General features: G+C 44.4%; 1 protein-coding gene across 1 annotated transcript in view; it reads left to right on the top strand.

Moving 5' to 3' along the window:
* The window catches only part of WDR19 (WD repeat domain 19), a 61,176-nt gene that overhangs the window by 28,064 nt on the left and 14,868 nt on the right, over window positions 1-18,244 (top strand). Inside the window, exons 16-28 of the mRNA XM_004579323.3 lie at window positions 450-597; window positions 711-915; window positions 3,173-3,332; window positions 3,908-4,018; window positions 6,460-6,569; window positions 9,013-9,070; window positions 12,934-13,074; window positions 13,154-13,236; window positions 13,722-13,805; window positions 15,157-15,303; window positions 15,590-15,714; window positions 16,363-16,475; window positions 18,049-18,117. Coding sequence (XP_004579380.3) covers window positions 450-597; window positions 711-915; window positions 3,173-3,332; window positions 3,908-4,018; window positions 6,460-6,569; window positions 9,013-9,070; window positions 12,934-13,074; window positions 13,154-13,236; window positions 13,722-13,805; window positions 15,157-15,303; window positions 15,590-15,714; window positions 16,363-16,475; window positions 18,049-18,117 — 1,554 coding nt within the window. The remainder of the gene's footprint in view (window positions 1-449; window positions 598-710; window positions 916-3,172; window positions 3,333-3,907; window positions 4,019-6,459; window positions 6,570-9,012; window positions 9,071-12,933; window positions 13,075-13,153; window positions 13,237-13,721; window positions 13,806-15,156; window positions 15,304-15,589; window positions 15,715-16,362; window positions 16,476-18,048; window positions 18,118-18,244) is intronic.

Raw genomic sequence — 18,244 nt, 5'->3', positions numbered from 1 at the left:
ATAGTACAGTCGTAATCGTTGGAACGTAGAGAGAAGTTTGTTGAAATAAAACATCCCAGTGTGGTTTACTTTGATTAAAAATCAAGATAAACTACTTTCTGTTTCTTAATACTAAGTATTAAAACTTCTTTACACGTGTGTTCATAGTTTGTGTCATTTTGAGTAGCTTCAACATTTGCTTTTCATTTGAAACTATTTTTGTGTAGACTTGTAGCTGTTCCCTATAAAGCTGTTGCATTTTTAGATCAGCTGTTTGATTTGGGATTTTGTTCAGCCAGTCCTAGTCGAAGGGGAAAGGAACTTCCCTTCTCATAGGAGTGACTTTAGGCTGAAGATGGGTTGGTGAAGTAGGCCCGTGGTACCTGCCAAGCAGCTCTTCTAAGACAAAAAAAAAATAATAATAATTCCAGTTCAGACACAGGAGCAAATCTATAAATCCTGTTTTATAGGTTAATGATGCTACCTATGAGATTCCAGATTTTTCACCAACCATTAAAGGTGTTCTTTGGGAAAACTGGCCAATGGATAAGGGTGTATTTATTGCTTACGATGATGATAAGGTGTACACTTACGTCTTTCACAAGGATACCATACAAGGTACTTGCTTGTTCTTTTGTCCATTTGTTGGTAAATGAAATTAAAGCATTCCTTCCTGTTGTTTGTGTTAAGTGATTAGCTTTCAGCATTAAGATGTGTGCTTTGTAATCCAGGATCCAAGGTTATTTTGGCTGGTGGCACCAAAGTCCCCTTCTCTCATAAACCTTTGCTGTTGTATAATGGAGAGCTGACCTGCCAGACACAAAGTGGAAAAATAAACAACATCTACCTTAGCACCCACAGCTTCCTTGAAGGTTTAAAAGATGTGGGGCCTAATGAACTGAGACAAATGCTGGCACAGGCTCTAATGCTCAAAAGGTAGGGCTTTAAACATTGCTGCTAGAACTTCTCCTAGTCCTTAGCCTGCTGATTTCTCAGGGCTTGTAAGAGCTGAGTGTATATCAATTCCATAGGAACTACTGCTGTCAATCATCATCAAGGGCACTTGGTCTAGGTGAAGTTGCTCAGAACCGACACCCGGGTGATTGTGAAACCCTAGCCTAATTATTCCAGCAGTATTAAGTGTGGTTTTTGCCTTCCTCAACACATCCTGTTCTGCTTTTCTTCTCTGGCCTCTTAGAGCCCTGAGAATTCTTCTGAGTTCTCTCTTAAATGCTGTATTTATTCTTCCTCCGTGAATTCCCTCAGCCCAACATGCCTTTTATACCATCCATAGGGGGACTGATTCCAAAATCTGTGTTTTTTCATCTTGTTTGTTGTTTTTAAAGATTATATTTATTTGAAAGTCAGATTTTTATAGAAAGAGAAAGAAAGAGGTTTTCCATCTGCCAGTTCAGCTCCCAAATGGCCACAATGGTCAGAGCTGAGCTGAGGCAGGGAGCCAGGAGCTTCCTCCCCATCTCCCTCGTGGATGTGCAGGGGCTCAACTTGAGCCATCCTCTGTTTTTTCCTCAGGCCATAAACAGGGAGCTGGATCAGAAGTGGAACAGCCGGGTCATGAACAAGTGCCCGAATGGGGTACTGGAGGATTAGCCTGATAAACCTACCATTCCAGTCCTCAAAATCTGTGCTTTTAACTTAAGTCTGTGTTTCCAACTGCGCCCCAGAAGCCTGTGACACCTCAGATTTGCCCTCTGTAAAGATGGACTTGCTGATGTCTGCAGTTCCTATTTCTGACCAGTCAGCCATGCATACACACTCACACAGTCCTCTTCCTCTCTTCCCCGCCTTAACTCAGGCCCTCCCTGGAAATAACATCTGCATAACCACTTCCTCCTATCCTAACTGCTTGCTTTGGCTGAATCTCCTGTACACAGATGGAAGCTGGATTCTCCTCCTACTCTCCTGAGGATCCTTCCCATCGCCTCCAGCAAGAAACACCAACCCCAGCTCTCCCTACTGCCCTTCTCCGCCCTGCTCCACTGTCTGCTGCTGTATTTTCCCATAACTGTTTGGCTGGCACGTTCCCCTTCCTCTTCGTGGAAGGACCTTTCCTGTCCCCAAAGACTCATGGCTCCTCATCCTGTGACCTTCCACCACAGTCTGTCCTGCCCCGGAAGGTCTCCCTCACTTCCCCAGCACCTTAGGCCTTCCCTGTCGGGGGTTCTTCTGATGTGTGACGTGGGGCTGGGGAGCAGTGTAGAGTGAGCACTTGCTGCCATGTGACTTGGGTAGTCTGTTACAGTCTCTAACCGTCATTTTCCTCATCAGTAAAGGAAGAAGTAACAGTAACACCCAATGCATAGGGTTATTAGGTCATCCAGTTAAAGAATTTATGCACAACACCTGGGACAAAGCTAGCCAGTAGTCAGTTCCCTCTGTCACGCTGTGTCACAGTCATTTGTTTACTTGCCTGTATCTTCCACCTTCTCCAATTATGACTGTCTTAAGGATACTGTTTGGTGTTTGCGTCTCAGTTCTAAGCGTAGTTCCTGGTACATCCTAAGTGTTCAGCAAATGTGTGTGGGGTAGAGGAATGGAAGAGTGAATAGACGGTGGGTAGATGAAAGGACTGATGTCATCAATGCACAAATCTAGAATTACCATCAAAAATTTAATTAGCATGGATGTCCACGTGTTAGAGACTGACAATCAATTATAGACCAAAGGTCACTGCTTCAGGCATCACAGGCTGCAGGGTTTGTCACAGCCACTGAAGCTGGCTATGGTAATGGAAAAGCAGCTACTGCCCGCGGTGTATTCACTTCGCATCCTGTTTACAAGGCAGCTGACTGGATTAGGCTGATCTCCTTTGTAAACTTCTGAGTTTATGGGAATAGAGTAGTATTTTTATTAGACCAAAAACAAGAACAAAAGTAATGTTCATGTATTTGTGAAATAAGTAAATAGAGTTAGCTGTTTGTTAACTGGGGATTACTAGTTAAAGAGAATGAATTCAAATTAATAAAAGAAATTCAAGAAGAAGGCATTCAACTACACAACAAAGTAAGAGAGCTTATATGTAACTTTTTACTACTTGTAAATGACAATTTATGTAGGTTAAGGAATGTCTTGCAAACTTTCCCCGAGAGATGTTAAAGTTGTATGTAATCTGAAATTTGCCTAGTAGGTGACAGGTACGATGTCTTAGTAAGTCTGTGTCCTCAAACCCCAGGTTTTCTGATGCCTGGGACATTTGCAAGATTCTGAATAATCGTGACGCCTGGAGTGAGTTGGCCAGTGCCTGTCTACTTCACATGGAAGTGGAGTTTGCAATTCGTGTTTATCGAACCATAGGAAATGTCGGCTTAGTCATGTCCTTGGAACAAATTAAGGTAAACTGAAGTTTATGAAAATGATCAGAGTAAAATTTCAATCCTATTTATTCAAATATGTTAAATTTCCACAGTTAATCTCACCTAAGCCATAGCAAACAGCTGAATGGATAGGACATTACCACTTCTACTAAGTAATGTCTTAAAAATAAATTTAAGGGCCCGGCGGCGTGGCCTAGCGGTTAAGGTCCTCACCTTGAATGCACCGGGATCCCATATGGGCGCCGGTTCTAATCCCGGCAGCTCCACTTCCCATCCAGCTACCTGCTTGTGGCCTGGGAAAGCAGTTGAGGACGGCCCAGTGCATTGGGACCCTGCACCCACATCGGAGACCTGGAGGAGTTTCCCGGTTCCCGGCATCGGATCGGCACAGCACCGGCCCGTTGCGGCTCACTTGGGGAGTGAATCATCGGACGGAGGATCTTCCTCTCTGTCTCTCCTCCTCTCTGTATATCTGACTTTGTAATAAAAATAATAAATCTTTACAAAAATAAATAAAATAAATTAAAAAATATATATACAAAGTGAAGGAAGCGCCCTTGCATTCTCCTCATCAAAGCTGCTTTATTTTGTAGGGAATAGAGGATCACAACCTTCTGGCAGGACACCTCTGCATGTTCACTAATGATTTCAACCAGGCCCAGGACCTGTATCTGGCATCCAGCTGTCCCATCGCTGCCTTGGAGGTATGGCAGCAAATCGCCTGATAGGCCAGACGTGCCCTGGAGGGTCTGGCCCGTGGTGGGTTCATGCCTCTCCCCCAAAGCTCAGATGTCTCTGGTTCACCTCTGAAAACTCCTGAATACTGGATCTCTTCCAAAATGTTTTCCTTCTCCATTCTGGAGAGAGAGATGTGACAGGGTGTTACCACATTACCAAATTATTTAACTTTATTTTTAAAGATTTATTATTATTTTTTTTTTATCTTGAAAGCCAGATCCTTGCAGAGAGATCTTCCATCTGCTGGTTCATTCCCCAAATGACCACAACGGCCAGAGCTGAGCTGTTCCAAAGCTGGGAGCCAGGAGCTTCACCCAGGCCTCCCGTGTGGGTGCCAGGCCCCCCATATGGGTGCCAGGCCCAAAGCCTTGAACCATGCTGCACTGCTTTTCCAGGGCCTAAGCAGAGAATTGGATAGGAAATGGAGCAGCTGGGACATGAACCAGCACCCATATGATATGCCAGCACTTGCAGGTGAAGGAGTAGCTGGCTATACCGCCATGCTAGGCTCTGACATTGCCAAAACATTTAAAGTCCAGAAATATCCAAAAAAGCTAGATAGTAAAGCCCACAAAAATGTGAAGTAAAATCCCTAACATTGTTGAGTATTCACATATTCCGACAATTTTCTAAGTATTTGACATTCATTGACTCATTAAACTCTCAACTATGTCTTAAGGAATAATACTACGATTTTTTTTCTACTTCCCAAATAGGTAAACTGAAGCACTTTTACTCGTTACATGAAATTCTGTTGTGTGTGTTAAGAGGTAGCCTAAGAAATAGTTCTGCAGGGAGAACATGTAGGATGAGGACCAGAACCTCCTTCATGGCCAGGCGAGAAGATGTAGCCAGATAGGCCAACAGTTGAGAGCATCCCCTTCAGAGTTGGATGCATCTGGGTTCACACCAGCTCTCCATAACCTTGGATAAGCCTGTGAGCCTCACCCTAGAGCCCACTTCTTCAGAGTAGAAGAGATAACAGTGTCTAACTCCAAGGCAATTGTAAAGATTAAAAAGTGAGGCACAGGGACAGACATCCAGCGTAGCAGGTAAGATGCATGTCAAATGTCCATGTCCCATGACAGAGTGCCCAGGTTCGAGTCCAGGCTCCGGCTCCTGACTCCAGCTTCCTGTTCATGCAAAGCCTGGGAGTCAGTGGTGAAGGCTCAAGGGCTGGGGTTCCTGCTGCTGACCCATGTGGGAGGAACGGATGGGGTGATAGCATCATCACTGATGCTTGCCCCATGGCTATTGCGGGCATTTAGCAAGTAAATCAGAAGGTGGGAGATCGCAGTCTGTCTGTCAAAACTAAAAAAGTAAGTCAAACAAAAGTGGGAGTTAGATCTTCTTAGCAAAGCATCTGACCAAAAGTAAAGTAATAAAAGTAGCAACTATCACTAATTCCACCTCAAATCAACATTTCTGCAACTATAAAGAAGAGACTGCTTTGAGAACATTCGGTGTAAGTCTCACAACTTGGGTTTTACAACTTGTACAGCAGATTTTCACTTTAAATGGTTAAAGTAACATTTAAGAATAATTGAGGTCATTTTTTAATGTTATCTGAGCTCCTGAGGGTGCTGTGGGAAAGTTTCTAGGACTTGCAGTGTACTACTAGCTGAAGCAGGAATGACATGTTGAGTGAGGGCAAAAACATGTTCTAGCTCCTCTGGGTTGACCTGCGGACTCTTGCTAACCAAGGATGTGCACTAACAGCCCTGGGGCCCAGGAGACTAGCCATGTAATGGTGTCCAGAACTAGCCCCTCTGCCTCAGTTTGTGGCTCTTGGACATGGGTACTAGAATATCTCATTGCAAAAGAATACTCATGAAAAGTAAATAACGCTTTAGGACTTACTTGGCAGAGGACAAGCACTTAAAAACATGAACTGTTATTAATCCCTTACAAACCACAAATAAAGGGAGAAGTGAAGTTTATGGGCTAATCTTTCTCGGCTAAATTTTTCTTGAGATCAGTGCCAGGCACTGATAGCAGTCCCCAGGAGTGAAGGAGAAAAAGACTTTGCATTTTCCGTCTTCTGCCATCTGTGCTGTAGTGCAGCCTCCAATTTTCTCATGCAGGGACATCAATGCCTAAAGTGAAATGTCTCCAAGCTTTGTAAATTGATCATAACCCGCACCCCCCCAAAAGGAGTTGTTGGGATTCATTTTGGTTTAGCGTCTTCCTGCTCATTAGAGTAAGAATTTGCTTGACAGAATGGAGTTCTGGAGGAGTGTGAACTAAGCATAGTAGCCAGAATTAAGCCCCTTCGAGCTCTGTCCCTCCTGTAGTAACAGGGCATCCTTGTAAATATCAAGTTTCATTATTTCAATCAAAAGCTTTTGTAAAATATGGTAACTTTGGGGAAAAAACAAAATTTCAAAGACTGCTTTCTTCTTAACAGATGAGAAGAGATTTACAGCATTGGGACAGTGCCTTGCAACTGGCAAAGCGTCTGGCCCCAGACCAAATTCCATTTATATCGAAAGAATATGCTATTCAGCTGGAATTCACGTGAGTCCTGGTCTCCATCAGCAGCTACTTACTGCCCAATCTCAGTTCCAAATTGCAGTTAATTACAAGGTCTTTAAGAATCACTTTTTAGGGAGAAAGAAAAATGTGTTAATTATACATCAGAGAGTGTTTTATGTGCCATCTAATGATGTTACTATCACACATTTATCCGTTTTCATTTTTGAGGCTCAAAATCTGAGTTTCGGTTTCAGGCTTTTTCTACATTGAGAGTCGGATTGTGGTTTTGGATCAGTCAGCCACAGGGGCCACCCTGCCGTCCGTAACCCATTTTCATGATGCACCCCTTTTAATACTGAGGATTTGTAATGTGGTGTCAAGGCAGGCTACAAAATATTGAAGCTTGGACTATGTGTTCTCCCATTTGTATTGCTAAAATGGACAACTTGAAACTAAGTCATTTATAAAGAGAAGAGGTTTCTCATGGTTCTAGAGACAGACCTGAGATGCAGGCATCACCTCTAGGTCAAGGCCTTCCTGGCCATGGCCACGTGGTGGGAAGCTGAGGGACGAGGGCTGCCAAGTGCTGCCTTCGAGTCACCTCCGTCAGGCTCCACCTCATAATGCTGGTCTGTTGGTGACCGAGTTTCAACCTGTGTATTTAAGGGGAGCACAAATGTCCAAAAAATAGCAGTCTTCTTTGGTTTGCTTAAAATCACAGGGTTGGTGTTTTTTGGGTTTTGGTTTTCCTTTTTAAATGGAATCACAATGATACAGGAGCACATTGAGCGGCCAGCCAGGAAGTTCTAGGAGGAGCTCGGTGTGGTAACTGTGATGCCTGGGTAAGCCTCACAGGTCTCACCTGCCCTTAACATTCCATCATCTAGACTGAGAAACCAAGACGTCTTCTGTTGCTCTCAATTAGTAGGCCATCTTGCTTATCCTGTCTTAATTGAAAGACTATATGCTTGTATTTCAGTGCTATATAAATGTATAATTTTACAAGCGTTCAGCATCCAGTTTTAAGTTCGCACTCACCTGTGGTTACTGCTGCCAGTGCAAATACGGGCAGAGACCAAAAGGAAATAATCTACTTGCAAATGTCAGTTGACACATGTGTATACAATAACTGTATCACAACTGGATGACTTAGCTCCTGCTGCGTCTGGCTTCCTGTCCAGACCACTCTGCAATCCCTCCCTCGGGCCTGCACTCCCACCAGGATGCTGTAGCACAGCCCAGAATGCCCTTGGCAGCAGCCAAATCAATGGGGCTGCCCAGTCTTGGCCTCTTAGGCTCCCAGACTTCAGATTTTTCACTATCACGACAGAAGAGACTAATACAGCAAACAAATTAAGAGTTGTTGATCACCTGAACAACTTTGCTTCCCCCAAATTCCTTGTCCCCTCAGTAGATGGCTGAGTAACTGACGGTTTTAGTCAGCCTTGCTTTACTGCAACAAACACCTGAGAGGAGCTTCTTAGGAAGGGAGATGTGTGCCAGCTCACTGTTCAGGAAGCCCTTCCCTGAAGGTTGGGCAAAGATCTCCATTAGCCTGGGATCTACTGGGGCTGACGGAGCCAGGAAAACAGAGAAGGAGCAGCTAGGCCCAGGTTGGCCCTTAGAACCAACCCCAATGTGAGCATGGCTTTCTGAAGACCCCCCCAGTTACCCACTGATCTACTTCCTACACGCCTTGTTTCCGATAAGTCTCCACCTTTATGCTGCCACCCACCACTGTCCAGCCATTAACTGCTAACATCCACCCAAGGCTTAAATGTCTGCATGTATTGCAGGCACCAAATCCCATTCAACACTCACCTCAACTAATAAAGTAAAGCCACAGTCAGTCTTAAAAGATGCCATCTTCAGAGCTGATGAACTATTGAGGAGACAGTTTCTCAGAGGAAGATGAACCACAAACAACTCATTCTGTCTTAAATAACAAAAAGAAATTGAGATAATAAAAATGTCTTCTAGCTGGGTAGTTCTGTATTGGCTGGGGTCATGGCAATGGAGAGTTACTTGTATGGGTTATGACACTTTCTGTTGGTAAAACCAGCAAGACCAGGGGCCCTTCTTACTGTAATCCTCAGATATGGATAATAACCCAGATTATCTCAATACCAGCACACATACTTGTTATAAATTTGGGGCCATGGGGAAAAAGTACTGGTTGACATGGTCACTTGATTGTTACTTAGTGCCCCAAAGGAAATAATTAATGAAAGTAACCCATACATTTAAGACAGCTTCCCCACCAAATGCCTAGTGCATCACACAGTAAATACCTTAGCATAATCCTTAGCATTATCTGTTTGGATGTTTTCAAACTCATTAAATAATGAGGGGCCCTATTGTGAAAAAAATTATATTGCTTATGTGTTGTATGTCATCTTTTTGAGCTTAAACCCAGCATCTCTTAAATTGATTATCTTAAATCTTACATATGTAAAGTACTTAAATATTAACATTCTTCTTCCAGGGGTGATTATGTAAATGCTTTGGCACATTATGAGAAAGGAATAACAGGCGATAACAAGGTAACCTTGAATCAGACATGCATCATTATCTCTGCGTCTGTTTTCAGCTTCATTTTAACAATCCTGGTCTTGTTTGCTCATACAAGAATTGATTCATTATCTAGCAGGTGGGCCCTTTTTGCAGTTTATTAGCAACTTTATACAAAGTACAAGCAGAATCTTAATGTTTGATTTCCATTTGTGGAAACATGAGACTAAATGTAAGTTTATTTTAATACAAAAAATTTTGAAATCAGACCTTTTTTTTTTTAAGATTTATTATTATTGGAAAGCTGGATATACAGAGAGGAGGAGAGACAGAGAGCAAGATCTTCCATCTGAGGTTTCACTCCCCAAGTGAGCCGCAACGGGCCGGTGCACACTGATCCGATGCCGGGAACCTGGAACCTCTTCCAGGTCTCTCACGTGGGTGCAGTGTCCCAATGCATTGGGCCGTCCTCAACTGCTTTCCCAGGCCACAAGCAGGGAGCTGGATGGGAAGTGAAGCAGCCGGGATTAGAACCGGCGCCCATATGGGATCCTGGCCATTCAAGGCGAGGACTTTAGCCGCTAGGCCACACCACCAGGCCCAATCATACCTTTTTTAATAAGCATTTTCCATGAACTCTTTGGAGATACCTATGGCTAAATCATTTTAATACTGTATTTTAAAAAAGATTTATTTATTTTAAAATAATTTAAACTCTTAAAATTGAAGATGATAGTGCTTTTACTCATCTGAAAAAGATTTTCCCTTTCATCCTAAATGTGAACTTCTAAGATCGGAAGTGAAATTTGTAACACTTCCCATTTATATATGTACAAGTCCCTAAGGGAGTGGATGAAAATAATATGGTTCATCTAAGCAGTGGAGTGCTCGACGCTGTTACAGACTAAAACAGATCCACACGTATTAACGTGGGAAGCCCAGGGCTGCCCTGCACACTTGTAGGTGCTTTGCTGATCCTTGCTCATTGAGTAGAAATGGAGTTTTGTTACATGCGTATGTTATATGCCAACTGTGATTGCCCAAGATCTTTTGATTTTTTTTAAAGATTGGTTTATCTGAAAGAGTTAGCCTTCTCTCTCTCTCTCTCTCTTTCTCTCTCTCTCACACACACACACACACTCACACACACCCTCCCATCCACCCAGCTTCATCTGCTCTTCACTTCCCAGAGTTAGGCCAGAGCCAGGAGCTGCCTCTGGGTCTCTCACTTCAGTGCAGGGTCCCAAGTACTTGAGACTTTTTTTCTGCTTTTGCCAGGCCATTTGCAGGGAGCTGCACTGGGAACAGAGCCGCTGGAACTTGACCCAGACTTCATGTGGAATGCTGGCATTCCAGGTGGCAGCTTAACCCATTTTACCACTACTCCAGCCCCAATCATTTGATCTGTTAAAACGTTTCAGTAACCACTTTGAAAATGAATTATCAGTTGTCAAAGTTCATTTTTACCATTTTATTTCTTGTACTATTGCCTCTTTTTCACATTTTTAAAGTTTCTTTGAAAGGCAGAGGAAACAAGGAGAGGCAGATAGGCAGAGATCTTCCACCTGCTGGTTCATGTCCGCCTCTCAACAGCCTGGATCTCAGAGAGGAGCTTGAGCCTGGGAAGTGTGTCCCACTGGGCTGCCCGTTCCCTCAGCCCAGGGGTTCAGCTCAAAAAGTTCAGTTCTATAGTACATGGAGGTTTTTAAGTTATTCAATGTCTTATGAAGGTTGAAAATCTTTATTTTCTGTCTAAATCTAGATTCCTTGTTAAGGAAGTAACATAAATGCATTATATGCAGTGTTTTTTTTTTTAATCACCAGAATATGTTAACCTGAAAGGTGAGGGTCTGGCACTCTTTCACCCAGCCCACTTGTTGGTAACCACTTCTTGGATTTCACACGTTTTCATCCAGAACCTGTAGTCAGCATACAGCCATGTCTGTGCTGTTCGGGCTGTGAATTCCCGTTCAATGTGAAGTCATTAATTCCCAGTCACTCAGGACATTTCACCTGCATATCCAGTGTGTACAAAGCAATATCTTGTTCTCTTTGTGACCTTTCCAAATTAATACGTATGAGCCTCTTTATATTGTTTAACATCTTCTAATTGTGTCTGCATAGACTGTAACTTTTTATTCATTTTCTTATTAAAATTGTGAAGGTTTTTTTTTTTTTTCCAGTATCAAAAATATTGCAAGGGCCGGGTGTTTGGCACAGCCATTAGGATAATACCTCACCCGTTGCCTAAATTTGAGTCCTGTCTATCCCACTTCCATTCTGGGTCCCTGCTGCCACACCTGGAAGATAGCAAATGATGACTCATGTACGGGGGTCGGACTACCCATGTGGGTGACCCGGCTAGAGGTCCTGGCTGCTGGCTGTAGTCTGGCCCAGCCCCAGCTGTGACAGGCATTTGAGGAAAGACAGTCTCTCTCTCTCTCTCTGCCTATTAAATAAATAAAACATTAAGATTATTGCAAACACTGCCTAGAATATACCTACCCTAGCTCTAGCTACCCAAGATACATTTTTGAAAGAAATATCTTTTTAAAGGAAGTTCACAAAGAGAAGAAGGCACAGAGGGGGAAAGATCCATTCACTGGTTCACTCCCCAAGTGGCTGGAGCTGGGCTGATGCAAAACCAGGAGCCCAGAGCTGCTCCCACGTGGACACAGGGGCCCGAGGAACGAAGCCACCCTCATGCTTTCTCAGGCCATCAGCAGAGACTTGGCTTGGAAACCAAGCAGCTGTGACACCATATAGGATGCTGGTGCTTAAGGTGGAGGATTAACCTGTTGCGCTGCCGTGCCAGCTCCAGAAGTGAGATTCCTAGACATCATGTGCACTAGTGCCCCTGTATTTTCAACAATACTGAATGTTAATCATTTTATCCTGCTAATATGATTAGGAAAAAATTACATTTTACATTTGATTTTTAGTGAAGTTCAGCATCTTTTTATTTACTCATTGGCCTCATGTATTTTGCTCTGCATTTTCTTTGGCTATGTGTGTGTCAGTTCATCCTCTGTATGTGCTGTCGAACACAGCAGCCACCTGCCACATGTGGGTCTACTTGAATAAGGGGTGAGCATTTAGCATGGCAGTTAAGATGCCATTTGGAATGCACATTTCCAGTCGGGGGACCTGGGTTCCTTATCCAGTTCCTGTTCCCTGCCTGGGAACAGCGGACAGTAGCTGAAATGGCTGGATCCCAGCACCCATGAGGGAGGCCTAGATTGTGTTCTGGCTCTTGCTTACTACTGCAGCTATTAGGGAATCATCCAGAAAATAAGAGATTTCTTTCGGTCTCAAATAAATAAATTTTTAAATGAAACGTCAACCCCTCAGTTTCACTGTGGTTTCAAATGCCCGAGTAGCCCCACTGATGACAGCCACCATGCCAGACAAGGCATGCATATGGCTTTAGATAGCATGAATTCTGACCCTCTTTTCCACTGGAATAGATAAGTGATTTGAAAAAAAAATTTTGGTTGCTTTCATTATCTTTAATGATTTATTTCTAAATGAAGTTTTTATATTTAATCAAGCTTGGAAGAAAACTCTTCAGTTTGACAAATAATTTTCCTCCTATTTTTTGTAGTATTTATGTAGTATTTATAACCAGTATATCCCTTCTTACATAAAATTTTATTTGAGGGATAATAAAAATGTGATCTAAAGCAGAAAAGGATATCGATCTTTTCAAAGGGATAGACTCACTTTGCAATAGCTGCTTTGTATTATAAGGAAATGATTGAATGTTAGTTCAAACTCACGTGACTTACCTGGAAATATAAATGAAAGGAAGCTTCAGCTCATTTTAGATGTAAGTTCATGATTCCGGCAGAAATGTGACATGTTCCGTGAGAGTCTGGTTTGCTGATGTCGGCAGGAGCATGATGCAGTGTGCCTGGCTGGGGTGGCCCAGATGTCCATCCGCATGGGAGACATCCGTCGCGGGGTCAACCAAGCCCTCACGCATCCCAGTCGTATCCTGAAGAGAGACTGCGGCGCCATATTGGAGAGTATGAAGGTATTTTCACCCTCTAAGAATATGCCTGCGGTCCTAAACATTACCAGAGTGTTATTCTAACAATCCTGCATTGTGTTAGCAATTTTCAGAAGCAGCCCAACTGTATGAGAAAGGTCTCTACTATGACAAAGCTGCATCTGTTTACATCCGCTGTAAGAACTGGTAAGAGCTGGCCCCAGTGTGTTTAGGAGTCGATTTGGAAATGGTGGTCCCCAGGGTCCCCCTATCATTTCCTTGCCTTTCTTCCTGCCCAGGCATTCTGTCTCCTCATCTCGGTCTGCCCTTCATGTCTTTTTATTTTTCTTCTTAACCTACATGACTTTATATCAACAGTTCTTCTTCCCAAAGAACAACACATCCTTCTGTAGGTTTGGTTTGGGAAAATCTCTAACCAGGAAAGTGACTGGTGGGGAAGGGGAGAAAATCCAAAAATCTTATCCCAAAAGAGTGAAGGGACCCGCTTCAGTCCTTGTCCCCTGAAGAGGTGGCGGTAGAGGATGAGCAGTTCCATCCACTTTCACCTGTGGGGTGGAAGCTTCGGGAAGCTCGCCGTAGCTCCTGGGTGAGGCCTGAGCCCCGCCATGTGGCTATGGGAGGTTTTCCTTGGCGTGAACGCAGGCTGAGCACATTCTGACTCTCCTTGCCAGGGTCAAAGTCGGCGAGCTTCTGCCTCACGTCTCCTCTCCCAAGATCCACCTGCAGTACGCCAAGGCCAAGGAAGCCGATGGAAGGTTCGTGCAACTTGTCCAGTGCATACACATAGAAAGCCATGTCAGTTTTGTAAATTAACTCCTGGTGCTTTCAATGCTCTACGAAAGGCAAAAGAGAAACACAAAACATGTTTAGATACAACAATGAAGTGGAATAGTCATTTGGTTAAGAAGGACAACTGAAGGATGCAGAGGGAAAGAGGAGGCAGGAAGTGTGAGTTCTGCCCCGTTGCTGCATGGTTAAGTCCCAAAGCAGCATTAAACACGGCCGGGGATAGCTGCTTACCTGCAGTGTAGCTGTCTCCTTCAACTTTATAGGAGAAACTCAGACACTAAACAGAAAGTGGACTTAAAGACAAGAAGACAAGTCCCACAGGAAGAAATACAAAATTGTGTTTTGTATAAACCTGTAGAAGTTTTACTTAATGATATCACATCAAAATGATCTGTCTTATTTGGAAAGATTTATTTTGAACTAATATTGTCACATCCTTATTAGGGGTAGCTGACTAAAGTATAACTTTCTGTGTCAGAACTTGGAAATATCTACTGTGGAACTTTTAAAAGTTAGTACTCTAGCTTTTTAGGAAAGGCATGTTTGATAACAGTTAAATTCTGAAAGGTCTTATTGGAGCTCTCACAGCTGGAGAGTCAGTTGTTTGCAAACACAAATCCTGAGCCCCACCTAGTGGTCAATCTAGGGATTTTGTTGGTCGCCATCAACCTGTATCTGTAATTATGAAAAGTCTGTATTTTCTGTTTTCTGGGATAATTGTATTTGACTACTAGAATATTCTCATTCAGGTAGAAAATAAAATGTAGAGAATTATGTATCCTTGGTTGGGATAAGAAAATACTGTACAATATTGATGTTGTAATGTTGACTGACAAACCCCACCTCCACCCCAAAAAAAACGTTTTAGTGGGATGGTGCTTCTTATTTTTTTCTGTTGAAGAAACATAAACAACTACCGTTAATAAAACAGAACGTTCACTGATGTTTCTTACCCCAAAGTGACAGTGTTCTGAAAGCTATGGGGTGGGGATTTGGCACGGTGATTGTTTAGACCCTCAACCTTTTGTGCATTTCATATTGAAGTGCCAGGTTCAAGTCCTGGCCCCTCTCCTCCTCCCAGCTCTCTGCCGACACATCCTGGGAGGAGCAGTGATGGGCTGAAGTCGTTGGCTTCTCGCCACCCATGTGGAAAACCTGGATTGCATTCCCAGCTCCTGGTTTTGACCAAGCCCAGCGCAGCTCTGGGCAGTGAGAACTAGTGAGAATGAAACAGCTCTCTCTGTGGCTCTGTCCCTCCATCTCTCTCTAATAAAATAAGGTATATTTTAAAGCATCACAAGGCAGTGTTTCTTGCAGATACAAAGAAGCTGTTGTGGCTTATGAAAACGCCAAGCAGTGGGACAGCGTGATTCGCATCTACCTGGATCACCTCAACAACCCCGAAAAGGCCGTCAGTGTGGTCAGAGACACACAGTCTCTGGATGGAGCCAAAATGGTTGCCAGGTAACGGGGGCCGCCGTCCTTTCCTAGTTCCAGAAACTAAGCCTGAATCCCTTACCTCTGCACATCACGCAGGTAAATCCAAAAGCAATATTTGTCCTTCTGAATTGTTTGACTAGATTTGGGTGTCTGAGATCAGAGGCTGGCTGGTGTGGTCGGCCTGAGCGGATGCCTTTCAAGAATAAACATTATCTAGCGGAGATGCACTCTGTCTGGTTTTGAACAGCATGTTTAACTCTGCAGCTCACGGGCGTGTTTTGCATGAGTCACTTGAAGTTCTCTGTTTCAGGTTTTTTCTCCGGCTAGGTGACTACGGGTCTGCCATCCAGTTCCTTGTCATGTCCAAGTGCAGCAGTGAGGCCTTCACCCTGGCTCAGCAACACAACAAGATGGAAATCTACGCAGACATCATTGGTAAATGTCACTGTTTCCCCTGCTTCTTCTTAGGGGACCTTCATCTCATCTCTACATGGTAGGGGCCCTGAAATCTAACAAGGAACCTCCATGTAGCTGTGTGGGTGTGTGTCTCACCAGGAGCATGTCAGAAAAAGGACTGTTTGTAAGCCTGACCCCAAGAGCAGCACAGTGCAGAGCTGAAGCAGTGTTGGCTGGCCGCCTGAGCACCATCTGCCCGGCCTGACAGAGGTCCCCGGGCTGTGGGTGAGGAGGGAGATGGGGTGCCACGTGGTGTCGGGGTTCACTTTGCTGCTGAATGTTCCCAGCTCAAGACAAACCCCAACCGAGGGAAGAAGCCACAGTGGTTCCTGTCGTTTCAGGAAATGAGGTTGAGACCCTTTCATGATCAGAGCCCCAAAATGGTAATGGGAACCCCTGGGTCCTCCCCAAGGCAGGCCTTAGGGTTTCCTCTCCTGCTTCCCATTTAGAAGGAAAAGAAGCCAGGACATTAGGATAAATCGTCGCTAGTAAGAACTTCAGTGCTTCCCACTAAGAGTTTTGAATCACCTATTTTCAGACTACCTGTTTTGAGGTCTTGTTTTTAGGTTATCCATGAAAGATAAACAAGTTTTTGCTGAAGCGTCTGACTCTGCACTTGCCCTGCAGGTTCTGAAAGCACCACAAACGAAGACTATCAAAGCATCGCCTTGTACTTCGAAGGGGAGAAAAAGCATTTGCAGGCTGGAAAATTCTTCTTGCTGTGTGGCCAATATTCACGAGTGAGTGCTTGCTAAGAACGCATGCCCCGCCCCACGGGAAGGAGGAACTGAAGTGTCAGGGCGCTCCCGACCCGAGCTGGGCAGAGCTGGGCGACCTCAGAGCCGACCTTGGGTCTTGCTCCCCCATGTGCCATCAGGCTTCCTCTGTTCCTGCTTCGTGACCGCCACAACTCGGCCCAGGCCCAGGCCGCCGTCCTTCCAGTCAGCACCGCAATCTCCCATTTTCTGTTTCTTTCTGGATTTCTCTGTAATTCACCCACCATTTCGTTCCCCAAAGAGGAGCAGCTCTCCTTGTGGGCGAGCCCCTGTGCCTAAGGCAGGGCGAATGGTGTCCAGACATCATGAGTGAAGCTGTGAGGCAGAACGCTACCCTTGTTGATCACGTGACAGGACAGGGACTTCCGGATGGCACCCTCCTGGTGTGAAGTGCCATCTGCTGCTCACCTCTGTCAGAACTGCTGCCAGTCCAGAGTGTGGGCATCAGAGAAATGGGCTTTAGGATGTTGGCCCGGGTGTCTCACTGGTCGAGGAAGGCATTCCTGGATGTGAATTCAGCCTGCAGGCCACTGAGTCGTTGTTTCTGACCTCTTAGATACCCGCAGGCTCCTTAGCTGGCATGCAGGATTATTTGACCAGCCAACCAGAACGTCCCAATCTGGCATCCAGGGGGATTTACATGGGAAAACCCGCTGCTACCCTCTCACTGGCAGGTCTTTATCCAGCCTTATTCTCCATCCAGGGTCCTCTTGGCTCCCGTCACCACCTGCCCCACACCTACCCATCCTCAAGGCCTCTGTTGTCTCTGATATCTCCATAGTCAGCCTCACGCATAGGTTTCTCGGAGCACCTATAAACCAGCCGGCCACACTGCCCGTTATCTTTTGGGGCCCCCTGGGCCACAGGCCATAGGAGGCCCATGAAATCATCTGGTCTGGCCTTGCTAAGGTAACTTCAGGCAGGACTCCAAATGCAGCAAATGTATAAGCAGGCTAATTTTTCAAGTTGATGATTTTGGATATTATAAATATCCAGGTGGCCCTCGTGAGACAGAAGGCTCCTTACCATTGCTTTCTGACTGTGTGTGACTTCACAGGCGTGATGATGTGGTAGCCTGGCTTGGGTACTTCATGCTGTCACATCTCACAGATTCCCCCATTAGGGCATGCACTGAACAAGCAGAAGGACCACACCGCCCCCTCCTGGATGCACAGGGTCTTGCACAGTCTAACCCACACTGGAGCAAGTTGTCAGTGTGTATTTCTGAAAGAACGAATGCAAAGAATTAAATCTCCCTACTTTCGAAATCAGAACTGGACTTCTTCAGAGGGTTAACTGGGGTTATGCCGGTTTTTTTTTTAACTGTACCCAGATTTTAAAGTACAGATGGAAAAAACAGATTAAAAATAAAGAAAAATAAAAACTACAGATAGAAAACCCAGCACTGTATACGCCCCTGGTTGAGATGAAGATATTTTAATAAAGTCTAATGACTGTGTGTGTATGCAAGTTTTATTCTTCCCAGTGTGGAAGGAGCTTGGAAATTTTTCAATGCTGTATAATTCTCATTTTTCAGGCGCTTAAACACTTCCTGAAATGTCCGAGCTCAGAAGATAATGTGGCTATAGAAATGGCCATTGAAACTGTAAGTAACCCCCATAACGTTTTTTCAAGAATGTCAGTATGTTTTAATTTTAAGAAATTTCCAAATTTATGTAGAAGTCAACCGAACAGTATAACCAATCCCTTAATACTGCCTTCAGCAGCTGTCA

This window comes from Ochotona princeps, chromosome 11 (assembly GCF_030435755.1).
Source record: "Ochotona princeps isolate mOchPri1 chromosome 11, mOchPri1.hap1, whole genome shotgun sequence".
NCBI lineage: Eukaryota > Metazoa > Chordata > Mammalia > Lagomorpha > Ochotonidae > Ochotona > Ochotona princeps.
Note: the sequence above shows the minus strand (reverse complement) of the source record. Positions and strands in the feature narration are given on the sequence as shown.